The sequence below is a fragment of the Eubalaena glacialis genome, chromosome 3 (assembly GCF_028564815.1).
Source record: "Eubalaena glacialis isolate mEubGla1 chromosome 3, mEubGla1.1.hap2.+ XY, whole genome shotgun sequence".
Lineage (NCBI taxonomy): Eukaryota > Metazoa > Chordata > Mammalia > Artiodactyla > Balaenidae > Eubalaena > Eubalaena glacialis.
The window spans coordinates 61,539,968-61,565,693 of NC_083718.1; the positions used below are offsets into that span (position 1 = coordinate 61,539,968).

At 38.4% G+C, this 25,726-nt stretch overlaps 2 protein-coding genes across 7 annotated transcripts in view; one reads left to right on the plus strand and one right to left on the minus strand.

Annotated features, from left to right (window-relative positions):
• Window positions 1-25,726, minus strand: part of DNM3 (dynamin 3) — a 572,001-nt gene that overhangs the window by 523,649 nt on the left and 22,626 nt on the right. The window lies entirely within an intron of this gene.
• LOC133087967 (beta-2-microglobulin-like) lies at window positions 3,518-4,170 on the plus strand. The gene has a single exon (XM_061185708.1). The coding sequence runs from the start codon at window positions 3,532-3,534 to the stop codon at window positions 3,886-3,888; it is 357 nt and encodes a 118-aa protein (XP_061041691.1). The 5' UTR covers window positions 3,518-3,531; the 3' UTR covers window positions 3,889-4,170.

Here is a 25,726-nt window from a genome sequence, read left to right on the forward strand (position 1 = left end):
AGTAGCTTAACAACTTGACAGTTTTCCTAAAATAAAGAATACAATCTCATAATTTTGTCATATATTAACAGGAACCAAACTTTCAGCTCATAATCTCACAAAAGAAGAAACAAATTCACTTACTGCCATAAAATGTAGTAGGTTAAACAGCTATTTAGCAGTGTTTAGCTCATTATATTCCGGAAGTCATTTGATTTTTAGCAAAACTCCCAGAATTCAAAAAAGACCAGTCTATGCAGCCACTGTGGAAAACAGTATGGAGGTTTCTTAATAAACTAAAAATAGAACTGTTATTTGACCCAGCAATTCCACTCCTGGGTATGCATCCTAAAGAAAAAAAAAAAAAAAGAAAACACTAATTTGAAAAGATACATGCACCCTGATGTCATAGTAGCACTATTTACAATTGCCAAGATATGAAAGCAACCTAAGTGTCCATCAACAGATGAATGGATAAAGAACAGGTGGAATACTACTCAGCCATAAAAAACAATGAAATTTTGCCATTTCCAGCAACATGGATGGACTAGTAGGACATTATGCTAAATGAAATAAGTCAGAGAAAGGCAAATACTCTATGATATCACTTACATGTGGAATCTAAAAAATATAACAAACTAATGAATATTTAAAAAAAAAAAAAAAGCCAAATAACAGATATAGAAAACAAACTAGTGGTTACCAGTGGGGAGAGGGAAGGGGGGAGGGGCTATATAGGGGTAAGGGATTAAGAGGTACAAACTACTATGTATAAAATAAGTTGTAATAAGGATATATTATACAACACAGGGAATATAGTCAATATTTTATAATAACTATAAATAGAATATAACCTTTAAAAATTATGAATCACTATATTGTACACCGCTAATATATAATATTGTACATCAACTATACTTCAATTAAAACAAAAAAACAAACAAACCAAAGAGACCAGTCCAGCTCTTGCTCCCCTGGAATATTCCACTACCGTCAACAAACAGCCTTTCAAGATTCCTGATCAGACAACCCACAACCTTTGCAGTCCAAGGCAAAGTGGCCCCTAGCCTAGGGCCTGTCAACATCTCATCATACTCCCAGTTCCAACCCACACCCTCAGAATCCTCCAAAGCAAGGTTATGGGTACCCCAACCCAAAGTCCAAGATCCATCTTCTCCCTAACCCCCGCTGTGCAAATGCTACTCCTTGGACATCTCTTGCACCTAAGGGGAACACATTGGTGTGGTGTGCCTTTAGGAGAAAAGCAAAGAGGCCCACACAGGTCCTGAAAGCAACTTAAGGCCATTTAGGCAGAAAATTTTGGAGTCTGAGTTACCTGGAACATAATTTAGAAGGAGGAAGGGTACAATCTCTAGGTGAGCATGTGCCCCCCTGGCACATCCTTGACCCCTCCAACTCCTAGCCCCATAAAGCCAGAGGAAAGACAGAGTAAGACCCTCTAAAGTTTGAGGGCTATGACAGAGGTCCCCATTGCATATAACTAGGGGAGGTACTCTTCCTAGTTATTTGAAATTTCAAGGATTCTTCAGAGGCCTTGACTCTAGAGGATACGGTCTAAACACAGCTGTATGCTCTCTCCCTAATAGTTTTACAGAATAAAATCAGATTAAAATGAACATCAAGGGCATTCTTTTAAGAAAGATAAGGGTACAAGATAAATATAAAAGTATGCATGTTTTGTGTAGGAGATAGAGAAGGTTATTAGGATTCCACTAAAAATCTGATTTTTAAAAAAAATACCAAGTGTTTACCCATCTTCTCTCCTTAGACTTTCCTTATCAACTAACTGATCAATAGCCAGAAGCAGAATCTCCTAAAGCTTGGCACCCCAGAGCATTGCCTTAATGCTCTCACTGTACCCTAGAATTTGGGGAGATGCTAAAGGAGTCAGGTAACTATACAGATCAGTTCAACATTTCCCAAGCACCTAACTTGTGCCAAACGCATGATACAAGCTAAGCGTAGAAAGATGTGTAAATTCAACCCTGACATCAAGGAACTTGTAGTGGATTGACTGCAGAAATGGCCCCATTTGTTGACATATCTACACCCTTTTATAGCGCCCTCCCACAGTCACTCTGGGGTCAGCCATATGACTTGCTTTGGACAATGGGACAGTAGCAAATGTACCAGAAGCAGAAATTTGAAAAGTTCTTGCACCTCAGGGTTTGCCCTCTTAATGCTCTTGGGAACCCTGTGGCCATGAGTCAACAAGCCCAAGTAGCTTGTTTAAGAATGAGAAACCCCAAGAGAATAACTGAGGTGCTCCAGTCAGCAATCAGCCAGCCCCCAACTGAACCAGTGGCCATCCATAAGAGTCCATCCCAGCAAAAATCAGCTGAGCCCTGCTGAGCACAGCCCAAACTGCTGATTCCACAGAATCATGAGCTACATTAATGGCTGCTGTTCTAAGCCACTAAGTTTTAGGGTAGTTCATTGCAGGGCAAAGTCTAACTGATAAAAAACTCAAAGCTTTGTGGGGAAGCCAGTCTTGTACACAATACAGTATGAGGGCTACAGTAACAGACCCAAGGACAAGATTCATGGATAACTCAGAGGTGAGGGTGATTAACCCTGCTGGGTCCAGTGCGGAAGGCTGGACAGGAGCGTCAAGAAAAGAATCACAGAAGAGATGATGCATATTCTTTATTCTGAAGAAAAATAAAAACATTTCAGGAGGTGACAGACTCAGCTAACCTCTGCTTCTTTCATCGTTGATACAAATCCCTAAAGGGAACACCAGAACCAAACTGGAATCCATGGGCTGCTGTTTCCACTGAAAAACTGGAGTTTTCTTTCAGCCAGAAGCTCTGTCTCTCAGAGCCCAAGAAGCTTCTTCAGGACTGGAATAAGACAAGACCTTGAAGATGCATCCAAGTTGAACATCTGTTTGACTCAGCTATATTCAACTCCCTGTGATCTCCCAGCAGGCAGACTGAGAAAATGACAATACACTGTCACTGCAGATGGTGTGACACTCTGAACAGACAGGTACATTGGCACATTGGGAGAAAGCAAACCTTACTCAAAAGTCAGACTGGGAATGCCCTGAGCTTCTGAAACAATTTAAATGTCCAACAATAAAAGAATATTTAAATATATGTTAGTGTATCTGTAATAAGGAATACAAGGAAGCTACTAAAATTATGCTTTCAATGAGCATTTAATAAGGTGGAAAATTCTCATAAAATCAGCTACAAAAATCACATATACAGAATGATCTCAATAACGTAGAAAAATATATTCATAGGGGAAGAAAGGAAATATGTCAATGTCAACTGTATCCCTGGATAGCAGGATCATAGGTGAATGTTTTCATTCTCATATATTTCTATGTTTTTCAAATTAAAATATAAAGTCATTTATTTTTTAAAAATTGAGTCATACAAGCCAAAATTAATGGTTAGTCTATAAGACAACTGGCTTATACTCTTCAGCAATATGTGTCATGAAAGAAAAGGAAAGGCTAGGGAAATGTTCCAGATTAAAGGAGATTAGAAAGACATGACAGCCCGGGCTGCTCCTGTAGCGATGGCTCCCTTCGTGACCTTGGTCCTGCTCGGGCTGCTCTCGCTGTCTGGCCTGGACGCCGTCCAGCGTCCTCCGAAGGTTCAGGTTTACTCACGACACCCCGCAGAGAATGGAAAACCAAATTACCTGAACTGCTATGTGTGTGGGTTCCATCCACCCCAGATTAAGATTGATTTGCTGAAGAATGGGGAGAAGATGGAAGTGGAGCAATCAGACCTGTCTTTCAGCAAGGACTGGTCTTTCTACCTTCTGGTCCACACTGCGTTCACTCCCAACGCAGTGGATCAGTATAGCTGCTGCGTGAAACACGTTACTCTCAGCGAGCCCAAGATAGTTAAATGGGATCGAGACCACTAACCAGCATCATGGAGGTTTGAAGATGCCTCATTTGGATTGGACTAATTCCAAATTCTGTTGTCTTACTTTTTATTTTTTAATTTTCTTTTTTATTTTCTTTTTTTAAAATTTATTTTATTGAAGTATAGTTGATTTATAATATTGTGTTGGCTTCTGCTGTATAGCAAAGTGATTCAGTTATTGTTGTCTTGCTTTTTAATGCTGATATGCTTTTATGCTTTATGCATATAAATCAGAAGTTGTATTGATGTTACCGCAAATATCATCTTCTTTATAATTCTACCTAGGGCGCCACGTCTCCATGTTTGACCTGTCTTGGCAGGTAGCTGGCGCTATGTCTCCATGTTTGACCTGTCTTGGCAGGTAGCTGTCGTGGGGGCTCTGGCAGCCTAGAGGTGGGGAAGACGGAATTTCAGGTTTAACATCAACATCTTGGTCAAATCTGAACTCTTCAGTCTCTTCTGCATACAGAACTGGATAATAAGATAGTATGCATGTTTAGAGTAAACCTCCAATTTTTAATTTTTCTTAGAATTTTGGAAAATTTTTGAAAGATAATTTTCAGAATTATGGAAATTTGTTATAGTGGATAAAACATTTTGCCATATAAAATTCATATTTACCTCTTACATCTGTTAGAGAGAGACTTGGTTGTACCTATTTTGTTTGTTTCACTAATTAAAACAATGGTAAAACATTGTGTTCAGCTTCTCAAAGGAACAACAGCTGACTTCTCAATGTCAGTGGGATCCAGAACATAGCAGAAAGTAATCATGAATGTAGTAAAACAACTGCCTACCTAGAATTCCATACACAACAAAAATATCTTTTAAAAAATGACAGCGAAGTAAACATCGTTAGATAAAAAGTCAGATTTCAGTACCCTTTAGATCCTCACTAAAGGAGATTCTAAATGATACACTTCAGGCAGAGAGAAGGCCTAAAATGTGAGAAGAAAGGAAGAGCAAAGGAAATGTATCAGTTTTGTGTAAAAAGAAATCAACCTAAATAAGCACATAAACTGAATATTTAATATCTAACTAGTAGAGGACACAGGAGCTTATGGAGTGCTAGTAATGTTTTATTTCTTGACAAGGATGGTGGTTACAGGAGATTTTGCTTTGTAATTTTTTGTTAAATGTACATATATTCTGCACATTTTAAAGGAATGTTATATTTCACATTAAAATCATAAAATTGAAAAAAAAAAAAAGAGAAAGACATGACAACTAAATGCAGTATGTGATCTTGACTTGGATGCTTGGTCAAGGGGAAATACGCTCTAAAGCAGGATTCCCAACCCCCGGGCCATGGAACGGTACCAGTCCGTGGCCTGTTAGGAACCGGACCACACAGCAGGAGGTGAGCGGCAGGTAAGCAAGTGAAGCTTCATCTGTATTTACAGCCGCTCCCCATTGCTCGCATTATCGCCTGAGCTCCACCTCCTGTCAGATCAGCGGCGGCATTAGATTCTCACAGGAGCGCGAACCCTACAGTGAACTGCGCGGCGAGGGATCTAGGTTGCGCGCTGCTTATGAGAATCTAATGCCTGATGATCTGAGGTGGAGCTGAGGCGATGATGCTAGCACTGGGGTGTGACTGCAAATACAGATTATCATTAACAGAGAGGTCTGACTGCCCAGAGACCATAATAAATCAATTGCTTGCAGACTCATATCAAAACCCTACCTGTGAGAGGCAAGTGACAATTAAGCTGCATTTGGTGGCAGGCTTTATAGTGGCAAGTGAGTTGATGTACTTCAGTTGTACAGCTGCATCTGGTGGCAGGCTTTAAGCCAGAATCCAACCCTTATTTTAGTCTGCACATGCCCCGCCCATTATTTTATTTTATTTTATATTTTCACCCATTATTTTATTTACCACCTCTGTCTGCACCTCTCTCCCATACTGTGCACTTGTCTCAATCACAGTTTTGGTAAGCCCACAAGCTAACCCTAGCCAAAATGAGTAAAAAACAAACGTCACTAGAAAGCTTCTTTGAAAAGGGGGAAAGACCCAATGATGAGACAGCAAAAGACTCTAAGACTGCCAACAGAAAGAAAGCTGCATTTAAAAGAGAATACCAAGAGTCCTACTTAAATTAAGGGTTCATTGCAACAGGTGATTCACATTCTCCAAGCCCACTTTGTACAATATGTGGAGACCGGCTATCCAAGGAAGCCATGAAACCTTCAAAACTGCTTCACCACATGGAGACCAAGCATACTGCATTAAAAGACAAGCCTTTGAGGGGCTTCCCTGGTGGCGCAGTGGTTGAGAATCTGCCTGCCAACGCAGGGCACACGGGTTCAAGCCCTGGTCTGGGAAGATCCCACATGCCGCAGAGCAACTGGGCCCGTGAGCCACAATTACTGAGCCTGCGCGTCTGGAGCCTGTGCTCCGCAGCGAGAGGCCGCGATAGTGAGAGGCCCGCGCAACGCGACTAAGAGTGGCCCCCGCTCGCCGCAACTGGAGAAAGCCCCCGCGCAGAGACGAAGACCCAACACAGCCATAAGTAAATAAATAAATAAATAAAAATTTTTAAAAATTAAAAATTAAATAAATAAATAAATAAAAATAAAAGACAAGCCTTTGGAGTTTTTCAAAAGAAAACAATATGAACACGAAGAACAGAATCAATTATTGAAGGCTACCATTTCATCAAATGTGTCTGCACTGAGAGCATCATTCTTAGTGGCTAACTGCATTGTTAAAGGTAAGAAGCCCTTTACTATTGGCGAAGAGTTGGTCCTGCCTGCTATTAAGAATATTTATCGTGAACTTTTAGGAGAGGCTGCAGTTCAAAGGTGGTACGTGTTCCTCTTTCTGCTAGCACCATAACTAGGAGAATTGATGAAATAGCAGAGGATATTGAGGCACAATTGTTAGAGAGGATTAATGAGTCACCGTGGTACGCAATCCAGGTTGATGAGTCTACTGATGTTGACAACAAGGCAACAATGCTTGTTTCTGTGCGATAAATTTTTCAGGATGCGCATGAGGATATGTTATGTGCACTTTTGCTGCCAACCAACACCACAACTGCAGAACTACTCAAGTCTTTGAATGATTTGATTACTTATCAGGAAAACTGAATTGGTCACTTTGTGTCATATATGCATGGACAGAGCAGCTGCCATGACTGGATGGCTTTCTGGTTTCACTACTCGGGTCATAGAGGTCGCTTCTACGCACTGTGTCATCCATAAAGAAATGCTGGCTAGCTGAAAAATGTCACCTGAACTTAACAATGTTTTGCAGGACATGATTAAAATTACCAACCACGTTAAAGTACATCCCTTTAACTCAAGTCTGTTCGTGCAGCTCTGTGAAGAGATGGACATAGAGCACACACTTCTTCTCTTATGCACAGAAGTGAGATGTCTTTCTAAAGGTAGATCACTGGCCAGAGTTTTTGAGTTACAAGAGCCGCTCCAGAGATTTCTTTTAGAAAAACAGTCACCACTGGCAGCACATTTCAGTGACACAGAATAGGTCACAAAACTTGCTTACTTGTGTGATATATTCAACCTGCTCAACGAACTCAATCTGCACTTCAGGGGAGAACGACAACTGTGTTCAAGTCAGCAGATAAAGTGGCTGCATTCTGGAATTATGGGGGTGATGAGGGAACATTGGGATTTCTGACATGTTTCAAACATTGGCAGAGATTTTGAAAGAGACTGAGCCAGGGCCTTCTTTCTCCCACCTGGTGCACAATCACCTATCTCAGCTTTCAAAAGAGTTTGAGCATAACTTCCCAACTACAAAAGACCCCAGAAATGGGAAGGAATGGATCCGCGACCCATTTGTGAAAAAGCCAGGTGAATCGACTTTGTCTGTGCTAGAAGAGATCAACTGCTTGAGATCGCAAATGATGGTGGCCTTAAAAGTATGTTCGAGACAACTTCAAATCTCCATATGTTCTGGATTAAAGTCAAGGCAGGCTATCCTGAGATTGCCACAAAAGCACTGAAAAGCCTGCTTCCATTTCCAACATCCTATCTTTGTGAAGCAGGGTTTTCTGCAGTGACAGCCACCAAAACGAGATGACGGAAGAGACTGGACCTAAGCAACACACCTCGGGTGCCACTGTCTCCCATCAATCAGCCCCAGATGGGACCATCTAGTTGCAGGAAAACAAGCTCAGGGCTCCCACTGATTCTGCATTATGGTGAGGTGTAGAATTATTTCATTACATATTACAATGTAATAATAATAGAAATAAAGTGCACAATAAATGTAATGCACTTGAATCATCCCGAAACCATCCCCCGCCCCAGTCTGTGTAAAAATTGTCTTCCACGAAACCGGTCCCTGGTGCCAAAAAAGTTAGGGACCGCTGATCTAAAGAATATTATTGGGACAGTTGATAAATTTTGAATAGGGACTATATATCCACGTGGATATATAAGAGAATGTCCTTGTTCTTAGGCAATATACACAGAAGTGTTTAGGAGTAAAGGGGCATGATATCTCCACTAACTCTCAAATGATACAGGAAAAGACATACACACACACAGATGTGTGTGTGTGTGTGCAAAACATTAAAAATTGGTCAATCTGGGTGAAGGGTATGCAGGAGTTTTTTATATTATTCTTGCAATTTTTCTATGTTTGAAATTATTTCAAAATAAAGTCAAAAATAATAATTCTAGACCTGGAAAAAAATCTATTTAAAGAGAAATAATATTCGATTGGTATTGCAAATTTATTGTTTCATAGAAAATTCTAAGATTTGGTTCCTAAAACATTATGTAACATTCAGGTCAAATAACAAAACTGTCTCCTTGGAGAAACTGAGGTAGGAGATGGACAAATTCCGAAATTAATCCTGTTGTTCTCCTAACAGATGTTTTGACTGAGGCTGGAATCTCTCCCACTCAGCACCCACTAGAGGCCAAAGGAGCTTGGCAACACATCAAAGTGGGGCTCTCTGGGTGCTGGTATTTGCATATCTATACTGTATGGAGAATGCTGCCATTTCAACGACATACGCAGAATAATAGTTCACCCATGGCCTTCATCCAGACTCTCCAGCTCTTTCAGGCCCTGCCTGGCTCTATGGTGCCACTTCTGGCTCGGCCTGGCCCTCTGCCTGGAATCTCCTATTATCTCATCTGAAAATTTACCAGTCATGTAAATATTCCCAAGTACAGCTGAAAACCACACCCCCTCAGTCCCTCTGCTTAGTTCTATGTGAAAAGACAAAACTGGAAAGAAGAATTTTCAGGTTAAAAAGCATTATACGTTGTCCATGTCCTTAAATGTTAAGTTCCTGAAAGAAGGAGCTCTATCTTAAGTATATTCTACACTATACTTAATGTATATTCAATATCATGATCACAAAATTAAAGAAGTTAGTAAACTAACACTGTTTATGCTCCATTTGCTCTACTTAATGCTCTCTATGGCAAAAAATAATCTCAGTTAAATGCACTAGCATGAGCACCAGTGGGAAAAGTTCAATTTCAAAAAGTAGCCAAGTTCTAAAGAGAAGACATATGGAATACAAACTATAACTACACCTATAGATATTTGAACGATTACAGCTGACACATCTGACCATGTAACTGCTGATTACTAGATACTCTTCTGAAGACTTAGATTATAAAAACAAAAAATCTATTTAAAAAATCTACATGAAGACCTAAATACAAAATACAAGGTCTATATCTGAAAATCGTTTCCCTTATTTAATCAGTCAAATTCTAAATATAAGATTATTTTCTAGAAGTCACAGGGAATAACACAAGAGCATTTGTGGTAGAGACAGCAACCAGCTAGCTCAACTTCTGTTCCAGTCTCCTTCTCTGCCTTCCTATATCGCAGAAGCTAGAATGCCAAAGTTTTTGTTTTCCAGAATCCCTTGTAACTAGCATTCTCAATGCAATTTAGGTTTCACCATTAGATGCACTTCCGTAAGACCTGAATTCAGAATCAAGTTAAGTGGGAGAGAAGCAGCACTCAAGGTGTTTTTTTGCTGGTATAGATCTAGCAGGCAGCAGACAGCTTTGAAGCTAACAGTTCAGGCAGCAATCTGATTGTGAATCACAGCTAAGGTAGAATGTCCCAGAAGACAACAGGTGCTTCGTGACTCTTGGTTGTGACTAAAGTGGTCAAACCAGAAGTTGGCATAGAGACTTCCTGTGTCCCCAGCTTCCTAAACTTATTAAAGGTAGCAACTCCCTTGGCAGATTTTTTTTTTTTTTTTTTGCTTATATAGCTAGAGTGGTTTCCATTACCTGCAACTGCAACATTCACCTGTCTGAACACTTTCATGCTTTCAAATATCCAAAGTAATCTAAAGTGGACAGCACTAATTGCATACATCATATAATTCTTCATTCTCTTCTCTGAGCAGTAACAACAACAAAAAAAACCCCTAGATTTTAAAAACACAGCTACTCAACACAGTGAGTCATTTTTCATTCAAACTCATTATGATTTGATGTTTGAAAACTGTAGTAAAGAAAGGACTTTCTAACTACTTCCAACCCTTGCTTCTTTGAACTAAAACGGTGCCTTTCATACATCAGACCCTGAATACATGTTAGCAACTGAGTATGAGCAGAATGATACAGGTGATTCAAACTAGTAGATAAGCCAAAAGTATATTAGTTTTGATTTGGGGGCAGCAGATTGAATTATGAGAATGTTACAGATAAAATTAAATGTATTAGCATGAAATCTATTTACTTTATTGTACAACTAGAAACACTCTGACAGAAAATATAGGAGGTTCCATGTTAAAATCTTAGCAAATTTCTATAAAGGTTGTAATAGTAAAATTTCCCAGAATGACAGACGATCTGATCAGATGGATAATTTCCTCAGGTTATTTCTGTTTTTCCACATACTAATGTTTTTTCCATTAAAAAAAAAAAGAACTTGACCTCAAAGGTCAGAAATACACTCACTGAGGTAGACAGAATCTGCTTGATGAAAGGTCCCAACAGTACCAAGTACCTCTAGGGATCAATGCAATACTCTTCTTCCCCTGAAGTACTAATGACATGCCTTTCCATGCAAAAATATAATATGAAAGAAATAAAGCCATGGCCACCTGGCTCTCCCCTGGATGATGAATTGTCCAGTCTGGGTTCACACCTATGCAGAAAAGCAGTGGAATAAATGGGGCTTACTTTCACCTCTGTCACTTAACACAAGTCTCTTCTCCAGTTCATGGGAGAAACGGGTGGTTCAGCAGATCCTTTTACCAGAAGCACGTTTAGTATAGGAGAGAAGTCCGCTTCAGTTGCAAGCATTTTTCATAAATAAATTCCCACAGTCCTATCAACTTGCCAACAGATTTGAGTTTTTCCCAACTACCAAAAAAAGTAAAGGAATTTTAAATTAATATTTCCTGATTATTGAATTTGTGCAAAGCATTTTATTAATTGACAATGAAGGATTCAGCAGAATAGGGAACAAGGTCCCTATTCCCAAGAAAGTATGAGGGAGAAAAGTTCTCACACTCTTTTGTTTAATCTATGCGAAAAGCAAAAGAAAAAAATTCATTAAAGCTTAGGCAAACGGTTAGTAATCCTTCTTTGTAGGAGTTGTTGGACATCTTATCTTCAATACCTACTCCTTCGTTCTTCTTAATAACTTCATGTGGCATATTTTTAAGTGAAAAATCTATTTTTAAATTGTCTCAGAACCTCATTAGTCAGCCAGAGATAGCATGATGTGTCACAATGACTACACTGAGAATCACTGTCCTTAGTGCTTCGGAAAAGCTAAATGAGCAAATGAGTGAATGAAACAATACAGCTTAGCAAGCACAGATCCTCACTAAAGAACACCCACTCTCACTTGCAGCCTGTTCATCAGACACCCCGCCTAAAACTTAACCATGATTCGAACCTTGCAGATATGAATGAGGCAATTCAATTCTTGTGAATTTGAATTCTTCAGTGCAGTAGCTAAAGGTCAAGAAACTGGGTTAATGAGAACATGTCACTGGGGTGGCAATGCAGCAGGGAGTGGAGAAAATCAAAGTCAGAGACTCTTTAATTTCCACTGCAAGTGAGAAAATCAAGGCAATAATGCTGTTAGGCAATATAACCTCACTTCATTTTTTTTTAGAAACTTGATTGTTTAGTTTATAGACTGCCCATGTCCTTTAGTGCTTTTTACTGTTAGCATCATCTTTTAACTATTTCACTGGTGATTAGCACCTCTATAGAGGATGTAAATGGAAAGGAGACTGAAGTGAAACTCAAGGTAGCCCAATTTCACTACGTGGCAATATATTCAGCAAGAAAGATTTATTGTAAAGAAAAGGCTAAGATGAATGGAATCTTCACCTTGGGTAAGTTCAACTTATAAACAAGCAAACTTGTTTATAAGATTAATTATAATTCTTTGCTTTAAAACAGTCTCTGCTTTATAAAAATGATTCTAGTTACAACTGTCTAATAGACATAAAATCTTTGGGTTTAAAATATAAGTTAAAATATACCATTTAGCAAAATGTATTTTACATATGGTGTTTCAGGAATACACCTAAAGAAAACCTTACCTGCGTTACGGGCAAGAGTTGGGTGACTAAAATTATGCTTATTTTATTTCTATGATTGCAGGGCCTATCCAGAAGCAAAACAAAGTTCTGTGATTTAGGTTTTCAACATTAACTTTTTCCAATTTCGTACTAGACTCTTCTTTGAATCATTAAAGTCTATAAGCAGAAAAAATAATGTGGGTCCACAAATGAAAATCTTACTATCCATAACTATAAAATGGAAAACAAGTATCACACATATTCAGAATCCCAATATTCTAGAATTAGATGAATACTTATTTCTGTAACTTAGCTAATAACCTGAAACAACATTAACTTTCCAAATGAAATCCTGGAAAAGATAAAAGGAAATACCCCAAACAGCAAAAATAATATAAAGCCACAAGTATTTCTATTAAGAACTACCATTATACAATCCTAATAATAATCTTTCATTCAGAAACATAGTATTTTAGTAACAAGAGTGACACAAAGTTTTTTACACTCCTTCTCAATTACAGTCAACAAAGGCCATTTGTTCTACAAAGATGTGAAGTGTCAGGTGTTTGCTATGGGAATTAAATGATTATTCTAGCCCCCATGGAGTTTAAGGCTAGAAGAAGAAAAAGTCACACATGGGAATAATCCCAGAGCCATACAGCACACAGGAGGGCCTAAGAAAGGCCCAGGGGCTACATTAGAAAGAAGAGAAGAGATGGTATGTGGCTGGGGTTATCAAGGAGGGCTTCATACTACGTGGCATTTGAACTACACCAAAAAAGACAGAAATAGTATGCCAGATTTGGACAAGGAGTGATAAGGAATAGGGAGGCAGGGAGGGATGGAGGAAGGAAAGAAAGAAGGGAGAAAGGGAGGGAAGGAAGGAAGGAAGGAAGGGAGGGAGGGAAAGGAAGGAAGAAAAAAAAAGAAAGGGGGAGAGAGGGGACGTTCAAGATGGTGGAGGAGTAAGACGTGGAGATCACCTTCCTGCCCACAAATACATCAAAAATACATCTACATGTGGAACAACTCCTATAGAACACCTACTGAAAGCTGGCAGAAGACCTCAGACTTCCCCCATATCAAGAAACTCCCCATGTACATGGGTAGGGCAAAAGAAAAAAGGAAAAACAGAGACAAAAGAATATGGATGAGACCTGCACTTCTGGGAGGGAACTGTGAAGGAGGAAAAGTTTCCCCACACTAGGAAGACCCTTCACTGGCGGAGACAGGGGGAAAGCTTCGGAGCCACGGAGGAGAGCGCAGCAACAGGGGTGCAGAGGGCAAAGCGGAGAGATTCCCACACAGAGGATCGGTGCCGACCAGCACTCACCAGCCTGAGAGGCTTGTCTGCTCACCCACCAGGGCAGGTGGGGGCTGGGAGCTCAGGCTCAGGCTTCTGAGGTCAGATCCCAGGAAGAGGACTGGGGTTGGCTGCGTGAACACAGCCTGAAGGGGGCTACTGCACCACAGCTAGCTGGGAGGAAGTCCGGAAAAAAGTCTGGAACTGCCTAAGTGGCAAGAGACCATTGTTTCCGGGTGCGTGAGCAGAGGGGATTCAGGGCACCGCCTAAACAAGCTCCAGAGATGGGCATGAGCCATGGCTATCAGCACAGATATCAGCGCAGACACCAGAGACGGGCATGAAACACTAAGGCTGCTGCTGCAGCCACCAAGAAGCCTGTGTGCAAGTACAGGTCACTATTCACACCTCCCCTCCTGGAAGCCTGTGCAGTCTGCCACTGCCAGGGTCCTGTTATCCAGGGACAACTTCTCCGGGAGAACACACGGCGTACCTCAGGCTACTGCAACGTCATGCTGGCCTCTGCCGCCACAGGCTCGCCCCACATTCCGTACCCCTCCCTACCCTTGGCCTGAGTGAGCCAGAGCTCCCTAATCAGCTTCTCCTTTAAACCTGTCCTGTCTGGGCAGGGAACAGACACCCTCAGGCAACCTACATGCAGAGGCGGGGCCAAATCCAAAGGTGAGCCCCAGGAGCTGTGCGAACAAAGAAGAGAAAGGGAAATTTCTCCCAGCAGCCTCAGGAGCAGCGGATTAAATCTCCACAATCAACTTGATGTACCCTGTATCTCTGGAATACCTGAACAATGAATCATCCCAAAACTGAGGCAGTGGACTTTGGGAGCAACTGTAGACTTGGGGTTTGCTTTCTGCATCTAATTGGTTTCTGGTTTTATGTTTATCTTAGTTTGGTATTTAGGGCTTATTATCATTGGTAGATGTGTTTATTGATTTGGTTGCTCTCTTCCTTTTTTTTTATATATAGATATATTCTTTTTTCCTTATTCTCTTTTTTCTGACTGTATGTGTAGGCCTCTCTGTGTGATTTTGTCAGTATAGCTTTGCTTTTACCATTTGTCCTAGGATTCTGTCTGTCCTGCTTTTTGTTTTGTTTGTTTTGTTTGTTTTTTTGGTATACTTTTTGGCACTTGTTATCATTTGTGGATTTGTGGTTTGGTTTGGTTTCTCTCTTCTTTCTTTCTTTTTATATTACTTTTTAATTTTTTTATTTTTAATAATATTTTTTTAATTTTGATAACATTATTTTATTTCCTTTCTTTCTCTCTTTCTTCCTTCCTTCCTTCCTTTCTCTCTCTCTCTCTATCTCTCTCTCTCTCTCTCTTTCTTTCTTTCTTCTCCCTTTTCTTCTGAGCCGTGTGGCTGTCAGGGTCTTGGTGCTCTGGCCAGGTGTCAGGCCTGAGCTTCTGAGGTGGGAGGGCCGAGTTCAGGACATTGGTCCACCAGAGACCTCCCAGCCCCAGGTAATATCAAACGGCAAAAGCTCTCCCAGAGATCTCCATCTCAACCCTAAGATCCAGCTCCATTCAACGACCAGCAAGCTACAGTGCTGGACACTCTATGCCAAACAACTAGCAAGACAGAAACACAACCCCACCCACTAGCAGAGAGGCTGCCTAAAATCCTAAGTTCACAGACAGACCAAAACACATCACTGGATGCAGTACTGCCCACCAGAAGGACAAGATTCAACCTCATCCACCAGAACACAGGCACCACTCCCCTCCACCAGGAAGCCTACACAACCCACTGAACAATACTTACTCACTGGGGGCAGACACCAAAAACAATGGGAACTACGAACCTACAGCCTGCAAAAAAGGAGACCTCAAACACAGTAAGTTAAGCAAAATGAGAAGAACAGAGAAATGCACAGCAGATGAAGGAGCAAGGTAAAAACCCACTAGACCAAAGATGAAGAGGAAATAGGCAGTCTACCTGAAAAAGAATTCAGAGTAATGATAGTAAAGATGATCCAAAATCTTGGAAATAGAATGGAGAAATACAAGAAACGTTTAACAGGGACCTAGAAGAACTAAAGAGCAAATAAACAAAGATGAACACACAATAAATGAAATTAAAAATTCTCTAGAAGGAATCAATAGCAGAATAACTGATGCAGAAAAAGGGATAAGAGACCTAGAAGATAAAATAGTGGAAATAACTACCGCAGAGGAAAATAAACAATAAAGAATGAAAAGAATTGAGGACAGTCTCAGAGACCTCTGGGACAACATAAAATGCACCAACATTCAAATTATAGAGGTCCCAGTAGAAGAAGAGAAAAAGAAAGGGACTGAGAAAATATTTGAAGAGATTATAGTTGAAAACTTCCATAATATGGGAAAGGAAATAGTCAACCAAGTCCAGGAAGCACAGAGAGTCCCATACAGGATAAATCCAAGGAGAAACAAGCCAAGACAAATATTAATCAAACTATCAAAAATTAAATACAAAGAAAAAATATTAAAAGCAGCAAGGGAAGAGCAACAAATGACATACAAGGGAATCCCCATAAGGTTAACAGCTGATCTTTCAGCAGAAACTCTGCAAGCCAGAAGGGAGTGGCAGGACATATTTAAAGTGATGAAAGGGAAAAACCTACAACCAAGATTACTCTACCCAGCAAGGATCTCATTCAGCTTTGACAGAGAAATTAAAACATTTACAGACAAGCAAAAGCTAAGAGAATTTACCACCACCAAACCAGCTTTACAACAAATGCTAAAGGAACTTCTCTAGGCAGGAAACACAAGAGAAGGAAAAGACCTACAATAACAAACCCAAAACAATTGAGAAAATGGTCATAGGAACATACATATTGATAATTACCTTATATGTAAATGGATTAAATGCTCCAACCAAAAGGCATAGCTGGCTGAATGGATATAAAAACAAGACCTGTATATATGCTGTCTACAAGAGACCCACTTCAGACCTAGGGACACATACAGACTGAAAGTGAGGGGATGGGAAAAGATATTCCATGCAAATGGAAATCAAAAGAAAGCTGGAGTAACAATTCTCATATCAGACAAAATAGACTTTAAAATAAAAACGATTCTAAGACAAAGAAGGACACTACATAATGATCAAGGGATCAAGCCAAGAAGAAGATATAACAATTGTAATTATTTATGCACCCAACATACAAGCACCTCAATACATAAGGTAAATGCTAACAGCCACAAAAGGGGAAATAGACAGTAACACAATCATAGTAGGGGACTTTAACACCTCACTTTCACCAATGGACAGATCATCCAAAATGAAAATAAATAAGGAAACATAAGCTTTAGATGACACATTAAAGAAGATGGACTTAATTGATATTTAAAGGACATTCCATCCAAAAACCATAGAATACACTTTCTTCTCAAGTACTCATGGAACATTCTCCAGAATAGATCATATCTTGGGTCATAAATCAAGTATTGGTAAATGTAAGGAAATTGAAATCATATCAAGTATCTTTTCCGACCGCAGCGCTATGAGACTAGATATCAATTACAGGAAAAAAATCTGTAAAAAATACAAACACATGGAGGCTAAACATACACTACTAAATAAGCAAGTGATCACTGAAGAAAACTAAAAGGAAATCAAAAATTACCTAGAAACAAATGACAAAGAAAACACAACAATCCATAACCTATGGGATGCAGCAAAAACAGTTCTAAAAGGGAAGTTTATAGTAACACCATCCTACCTCAAGAAACAAGAAAAATCTCAAATAAACAACCTAACCTGACACCTAAAGCAATTAGAGAAAGAAGAACAAAAAAAACCCAAAAGTTAGCAGAAGGAAAGAAATAATAAAGATCAGATAAGAAATAAACGAAAAAGAAACGAAGGAAACAATGCAAAGATCAATAAAACTAAGGGCTGGTTCTTTGAGAAGATAAACAAAATTGATAAAACATTAGCCACACTCATCAAGAAAAAAAGGGAGAAGAGTCAAATCAATAGAACTAGAAATGAAAAAGGAGAAGTAACAACTGACACTGCAGAAATACAAAGGATCATGAGAGATTATTACAAGCAACCCTATGCCAAGAAAACGGACAACCTGGAAGAAGTGGACAAATTCTTAGAAAAGCACAACCTTCCAAGACTGAATGAGGAAGAAATAGGAAATATAAACAGACCAATCACAAGCACTGAAATTAAAACTGTGATTAAAAATCCTCCAACAAACAAAAGCCCAGGACCAGATGGCTTCACAGGAAAATTCTATCAAACATTTAGAGAAGAGCTAACACCTATCCTTCTCAAACTCTTCCAAAATATAGCAGAGGGAGGAACACTCCCAAACTCATTCTACGAGGCCGCCATCACCCTGACACCAAAACCAGACAAAGATGTCACAAATAAAGAAAACTACAGGCCAATATCACTGATGAATATAGATGCAAAAATCCTCAACAAAATACTAGGAAACATAATCCAACAGCACATTAAAAGGATCATACACCATGATCAAGTGGGGTTTATCCCAGGAATGCAAGGATTCTTCAATATACACAAATCAATGTGATAATCCATTTTAACAAATTGAAGGAGAAAGACTATATTTTCATCTCAATAGATGCAGAAAGAGCTTTTGAGAAAATTCAACACCCATTTATGATAAAACTCTCCAGAAAGTAGGCACAGAGGGAACCTACCTCAACATAATAAAGGCCATATATGACAAACCCACAGCCAACATCATTCTCAATGGTGAAAAACTGAAACCATTGCCACTAAGATCAGGAACAAGACAAGGCTGTCCACTCTCACTACTATTATTCAACATAATTTTGGAAGTTTCAGCCACAGCAAGCAGAGAAGAAAAAGAAATAAAAAGAATCCAAATCGGAAAAGAAGAAGTAAAACTATCACTGTTTGCAGATGACATGATAATATACATAGAGAATCCTAAAGATGCTACCAGAAAACTACTGGAGTTAATCAATGAATTTGGTAAAGTAGCAGGATACAATATTAATGCACAGAAATCTCTTGCATTCCTATACACTAATGATGAAAAATCTGAAAGAGAAATTAAGGAAACACTTCCATTTACCATTACAGCAAATAGAATAAAATACCTAGGAATAAACTTACCTAAGGAGACAAAAGACCTGTATGCAGAAAACTATAAGACACTGATGAAAGAAATTAAAGATGATACAAACAGATGGAGAGATATACCATGTTCTTGGATTAGAAGAATCAACATTGTGAAAATGACTGTACTACCCAAAGCAATCTACAGATTCAATGCAATCCCCATCAAACTACCAATGGTATTTTTCACAGAACTAGATCAAAAAATTTCACAATTTGTATGGAAACACAAAAGATCCCGAATAGCCAAAGCAAACTTGAGAAAGAAATACGGAGCTTGAGGAATCAGGCTCCCTGACTTCAGACTATATAGAAAGCTACAGTAATCAAGACAGTATGGTACTGGCACAAAAACAGAAATATAGATCAATGGAACAGGATAGAAAGCCCAGAGATAACCCACGCACATATAGTCACCTTATCTTTGAAAAAGGAGGCAAGAATATACAATGGAGAAAAGACAACCTCTTCAATAAGTGGTACTGGGAAAACTGGACAGCTACATGTAAAAGAATGAAATTAGAATACTCCCTAACACCATACACAAAAATAAACTCAATGGATTAAAGACCTAAATGTAAGGCCAGACACTATCAAATTCTTAGAGAAAACATAGGCAAAACACTCTGTGACATAAATCACAGCAAGATTCTTTTTGACCCACTTCCTAGAGAAATGGAAATAAAAACAAAAACAAACAAATGGGATCTAATGAAACTTAAAAGCTTTTGCACAGCAAAGGAAACCATAAACAAGATGAAAAGACAACCCTCAGAATGGGAGAAAATATTTGCCAATGAAGCAATTGACAAAGGATTAATCTCCAAAATATACAAGCAGCTCATGCAGCTCAACATCAAAAAAACAAACAACCCAATCCAAAAATGGGCAGAAGACCTAAATAGACATTTCTCCAAAGAAGATATACAGGTAGCCAACAAACACATGAAAGGATGTTCAACATCACTAATCATTAGAGAAATGCAAATCAAAACTACAATGCGGTATCACCTCACACCAGTCAGAATGGCCATCATCAAAAAAATCTACAAACAATAAATGCTGGAGAGGGTGTGGAGAAAAGGGAACCCTCTTGCACTGTTGGTGGGAATGTAAATTGATTCAGCCACTATAGAGAATAGTATGGAGGTTCCTTAAAAAACTAAAAATAGAAGTACCGTATGACCCAGCAATCCCACTACTGGGCATATACTCTGAGAAAACCATAATTCCAAAAGAGTCATGCACCTTAATGCTCATTGCAGCACTATTTACCATCGCCAGGTCATGGAAGCAACCTATATGCCCATTGACAGATGAATGGATAAAGAAGATGTGGCACATATATACAATGGAATATTACTCAGCCATAAAAAGAAACAAAATTGAGTTATTTGTAGTGAGGTGGATGGACCTAGAGACTGTCACGGAGAGTGAAGTAAGTCAGAAAGAGAAAAACAAATACCGTATGCTAACACACATATACGGAATCTTAAAAAAAAAAAATGGTTCTGAAGAACCTAGGGGCAGGATAGGAATAAAGACGCAGACATAGAAAATGGACTTGAGGTCACGGGGAGGGGGAAGGTTAAGCTGGAACAAAGTGAGAGAGTGGCATGGACATATATACCCTACCAATTATAAAGTAGATAGCTAGTGGGAAGCAGCCGTATAGCACAGGGAGATCAACTCGGTGCTCTGTGTCCACTTAGAGGGGTGGGATAGGGAGGGTGGGAGGGAGATGCAAGAGGGAGGAGATATGGGGATATATGTATATGTATAGCTGATTCACTTTGTTATACAGCAGAAACTAACACACCATTGTAAAGCAATTATACTCCAATAAAGATGTTAAAAAATATATATATTTCCAGAAAAAAATAAAAAAGCAAAGGGGGAGAGAGAAAGAGAGGAAGGAAGGAAGGAAGGAAGGAAGGAAGGAAGGCAGGGAGGGAGGGAGGAAGGGAGGAAGGGAGGGAGGGAGGGAGGGAGGGAGGAAGGGAGGAAAGAAAAGAAAGAAAGAAAAAGAAAATGGGAAGGGGCAAACTGCACTTTTTTGTTGTTTTGACTTTTTATTTGGGAAATTCCAAGCTTATATTAGAAAGAATAGTGTAATAAATCCACATACCTAAATTCCACTTCAACAATTATCAACACATAAACAATCTTGATTCATCCCTTTTCTCTCTCACTCCCATGTCCCACTCTCCTACCAGATTACTTTGAAGCAAATCCCAGATACCACACCATTTTATCAGTAAAGATTTAAGTATACTTCTTTAAAAGATGTGATATCTATTTTTATATTTATGTAACAAAATATCCTAAATGCTTTACAAATACCAACTCATTTAATCTTCAAAATGATCCTAGAAGGTAGTTACTATTATTCTTATTTCACAGATGAGGACACTAAAGCCCAGAAGGTTAAGCAACTTGACCAAGACTGGCCACCTAGTAAGTGGCAAGACAGGGTTTAAATCCAGTGTTCAGGCTCAGATCAATGCTCTTAAACACTACACAACACTATACTGCCAGTAAATACTTGGTTTACTCCTTCAGAGTCCAGCCATAACTTACACAAGAGTCATTTTTACATCCTATGTTCCAACTTGTCTTCAAAAAGAGACACTGTTAGTCCTTCAGCCAAGCAGGAAAAGGTACAATTGCATGCTTATTCCAATGGAATAACACTGGTTTTTTTAGTAGCTTTAGTACATACAATTTAGAAAAAGCAATCATGAACTCTAGAAACTGCTGAATAAATGCAAGAGTAACAAGTCATCCAGGTTCACTAATTATATATGTGCATTTGACAAGTAATGAACTATTTGAGTAGCATATTTTGATGCTAAAAGCATGGAGTTCTTAAATTATTTTTGAAAATCCTATATTATCTATTATACCACTGTATACCTTCTCATTGCAACATCGAAATGTAAGAACTATCACAGACACCACTGAAGCATTAAATTATTTTGACTTGTACAAATTCCACAATTAATTTAATTTTAAGGAACTTTTAATTATAAAAACTGATGGTTTCCCCAATTCTTTCAAACAATTAAGAGATTAATCAAATTAACTTAATTACTAAAATATGCTTATGTGTATATATACATATCTATACATGACATATACACATATATTTATGGCATCTAAGTTTATACCTGAATATCTAGATATATGAAAAATACATATGTTTGCATATATGTGTATGGATGTGACATATAATTTTAAAATATAATAGAAAAACTGACATCTGATTAGGAATTGAAAAAACTGAGTTCACATTACATTAAGTTTTCAAATGAGTTCCAGAAAAAGAACTGTCTACCATAAAGTACTTTAGCTGTGGTAAGAGGCCTTCTTTAATAGCTACTTTAGCTGTGGTAAGAGGCCTTCTCACATTTCTTTCCTGTAGTCAAGTGACATTCAGGAGAAAAACAGAAACATTCTTACTTTTGAAAACACAGTAATAATGTCATATAACGAGAGGTTTAACATAAACGTGCCTCTGGTTTGGATTAGAGCAAAATCCTTTAGGAAGTAAAGGAAACAGCTCCTAAAGGAAAGATTTAATAATACTATTAGGAATGCTTATTTTATTGTCATTGAAGGAAAAGATAAAAGAATTTTTTTTTTTTTACTTTCTGGAGAAAGGAAAAGAAAAAGTATGTAACTTTTCATAGGTTTTAAGCCTAATAGTTAAGAACATCAGGCATTTCCACAGCTTCTAGAGAGTAACAGCTGTTCTTTAGAACAAAGGGGCTGAATACTTCTTTAAGAGATGTCAGCTTCTCACTCCCAAAACTACCTATTCTTTGCTTGGGACCAATCTCTCCCAACTTAAATAAGTTATTTTGTTATTTGCAATACCAATTCTCGACTCTGGAGACACAATTAATGCTGTCATCTCCAAGTCTTCGTCTCTTCCCCCTGAACAGTACTGATCCCCCGTACCATGCTTTACCTTTACTTAGGTCCATAGTCCTAACCATCCCATAACATACCATATAATTTACTTATTTATTATGCCAGTTGCTTATCCATCTCTGCAGTTAGAATGCGAGTTCCTAGAGAACAGTAATCTTTGATTCCTTCACTGGCTTTGTTCTCTAGTTCTTAAAATACTGCCTGACACATAGTAGGTGTTCAACAAATATCTGTTAAATTTGGGATTTTAAATAACTCTTTTAATAATAGTAATATTCTATAGCAAACATTTATGGAAATGGAGACCCTATCACAGGCCAGGCACCAAGCTGTGCCCTTCATACCCATTAAAGAAACTCATAACAGGCTGGGGAAATACATACCATTTTACTGATGAGAAATGTTTCACCTACAGAGATTAAGTAGCTTCACAGCAAGTGAAGCTCATTCAAGATCTTTTCATCTTGAAGTATGATTCAACTTGATTCCTTAAAGGACTACACCATTATATCTTTAAATATCCAAATACATCCAATAAGTACAATAAAACGTGAGTCAACAAAGCTTATCAAGTGTCTTCACAAATTATGGCAAACACAAGACTCAGACCCTAAAAGTAATTATAGAACTATTTTGCTCCTTCTTGCTATGATTATATTCCTCCCTCATTCTTAATAACAGCAGCAGCAGAATTTCTGTAATACTTTCCAGTTTATAACATGCTTTACAAATATTATCAAATTTATCTAAACTATTAAAAAATATATCTATAATTCTTACTCGTCAACTGACTCCAAAGTGAGAAAGAACATCTTGTCCAAATTAGACCTGAATGAGACATGAATATTCATAAAGAGACCTCCTGAGTGGCAATTTCTATAAAATTCCAGAGCAGATATTAGTTTTCCAAATTTTCTCTTACCTGAAGAAAGAGACTAGGATAAAAACAACATGGTTCTACAAACTGAGACAGAGTACAACGGGGGCCTGCTCAGCATGCCAAGATTGGTGGAGGCTAGGCTGTCCTCCTACTGTCCCAAATATTAACATCTTGACTTCACTTTTCCTAGGAAATGCTAATAGGAAAATAAACCGAAAAATTTCCCAACTAAGAATAATCCCTTCATTCCTACATAAATTATTTTGACAATATCTAAGTTCCAATATTCACTGAGTGGCTACTCTGTGCTCAGCACTATGGGAGATCCAGTGAAGTATAAGGCATAGTTTCTATCCTCAAAAAACCAGCTGGGAAGATCAAGATACAAAGATGTAAAGACAAACAATAAAAAAGTTAACTGCAAAAAGAAAAAAAAGTAGAAACTGGGGGATACTTTATCACCTCAAGAAATACTTGGCATTTGGTAATTCATTGCAAAGTCTGTATAAGTAATATGACTTGAAAGGTCATGTCAAATTCAACTTTCTGTTACAAAGTAGTACACTCCTAAAATCCTATTAAAATTACACTTATTCCTTAAGACCTAACTCAAATGTGACAGTCTCTGTCATTTCCCCTGACCTTCCCTCAATCCTCTACAAGGCTTTATCATTTCTCAAGTTCTCCACACACTCCTTGTCACACTGACTTTCCTGATGGGCTATTAGCCAGCCATGTGAGAGCAGAAGACATAGCCCAGACTTGTATGGTATCTAGCTTAGCAAATGTTGGCTAAATTCAATGGAATAAAGAATTTACTACTTCTAAAATCCACAGAATCTATCTTTCTGGAGAAAACATTTAATTAATACATGACCTCTGACTTACTAGAGGATTACAGTTTAAATGTTCTCTTCGGCAGATAAAAACAAGCAAAACAACAACAACCAAATATTTAAACAAAAAAGGGAAATTAGGACATATAAGTTACATAGTCGCTGATATTACACTAGGGCACTGGTTGTCAAGGGAGTGCAATTTGGAAATTCATGAAGATGTTTCACAGTGACTGCAGAACAAGGAATGTTAACCATCCTGAATTTTGGGGAGAGTTCTGTACACTGAACAACTACCCGGCATCCTGCATAATTTTCTAATCTTTTGCTACACATCCATGTAGGTGAAGTTATCTGAGCTGAAGCCTAATTCTGTTCTACATATAAACAAGAATTTAGGTAACGCATGGAATTTTCTCAGAATAAAACTAGCATGTAAATTGAGAGAAGATTGTATTATACTTTGTTTTTTGGAAATTTATGAAAAATTGTTCAGCATTTGGTAAAATCAGATCCCTAACAGCAATGTATCTGTCTGTTCTTGTGACTCTAGGCATTGAGCACAAAGTGGTGAGCACATACATGATTGTGTACTGTATCACTCCATTTCTAAACAATGGGCACTGGTTCTTCCCTGACCTCCCTCCACCCCAAATAGCCCTCTCTGCCCCACTACTTATGACAATATCCGGTGCAAACTTTTGACTTTTAGCATATAATTTTGAGTGCAGCTACCATTCTATATCTCTTTTTGATGCATATTCTGTTCTGCAAAATAATTGGCATATAGCAAGTGCTCAACAGAAATCATTTTGCTGAAGATCAATTCTTCACTTCTCATTTCAGGCAACTAGCACCAACCTTCTGCAGAACAGTGAACAATGCATGAGAGACTTCAAAAGTTTACAAGTCCCAAATGAGTAAAAAACTCCCTGATCACCAGCTAGTTCACAATGAAAATATAAACACATTATTTTTCAACTGGTCTCACCTAATATTTATTTTCAGTCATGTCTTCTTAATAATGAGGATATAGTAAGAGTCCATAAAAATTATATGTGTCACCAATTTTACTTTAAACCAGTAAGGAATACAAGGAGCAATTCATTTCAAACAGATATTATTATTTAATATTTTCATAATAATGGAAAACATAATAATAGCAAATGTAAAAGTATTAAAATAGGTCCTAAAGCAAGCCATCAGAACCCTGACTGCAAGGTTAGTTCTTCAATGCATATTTATATC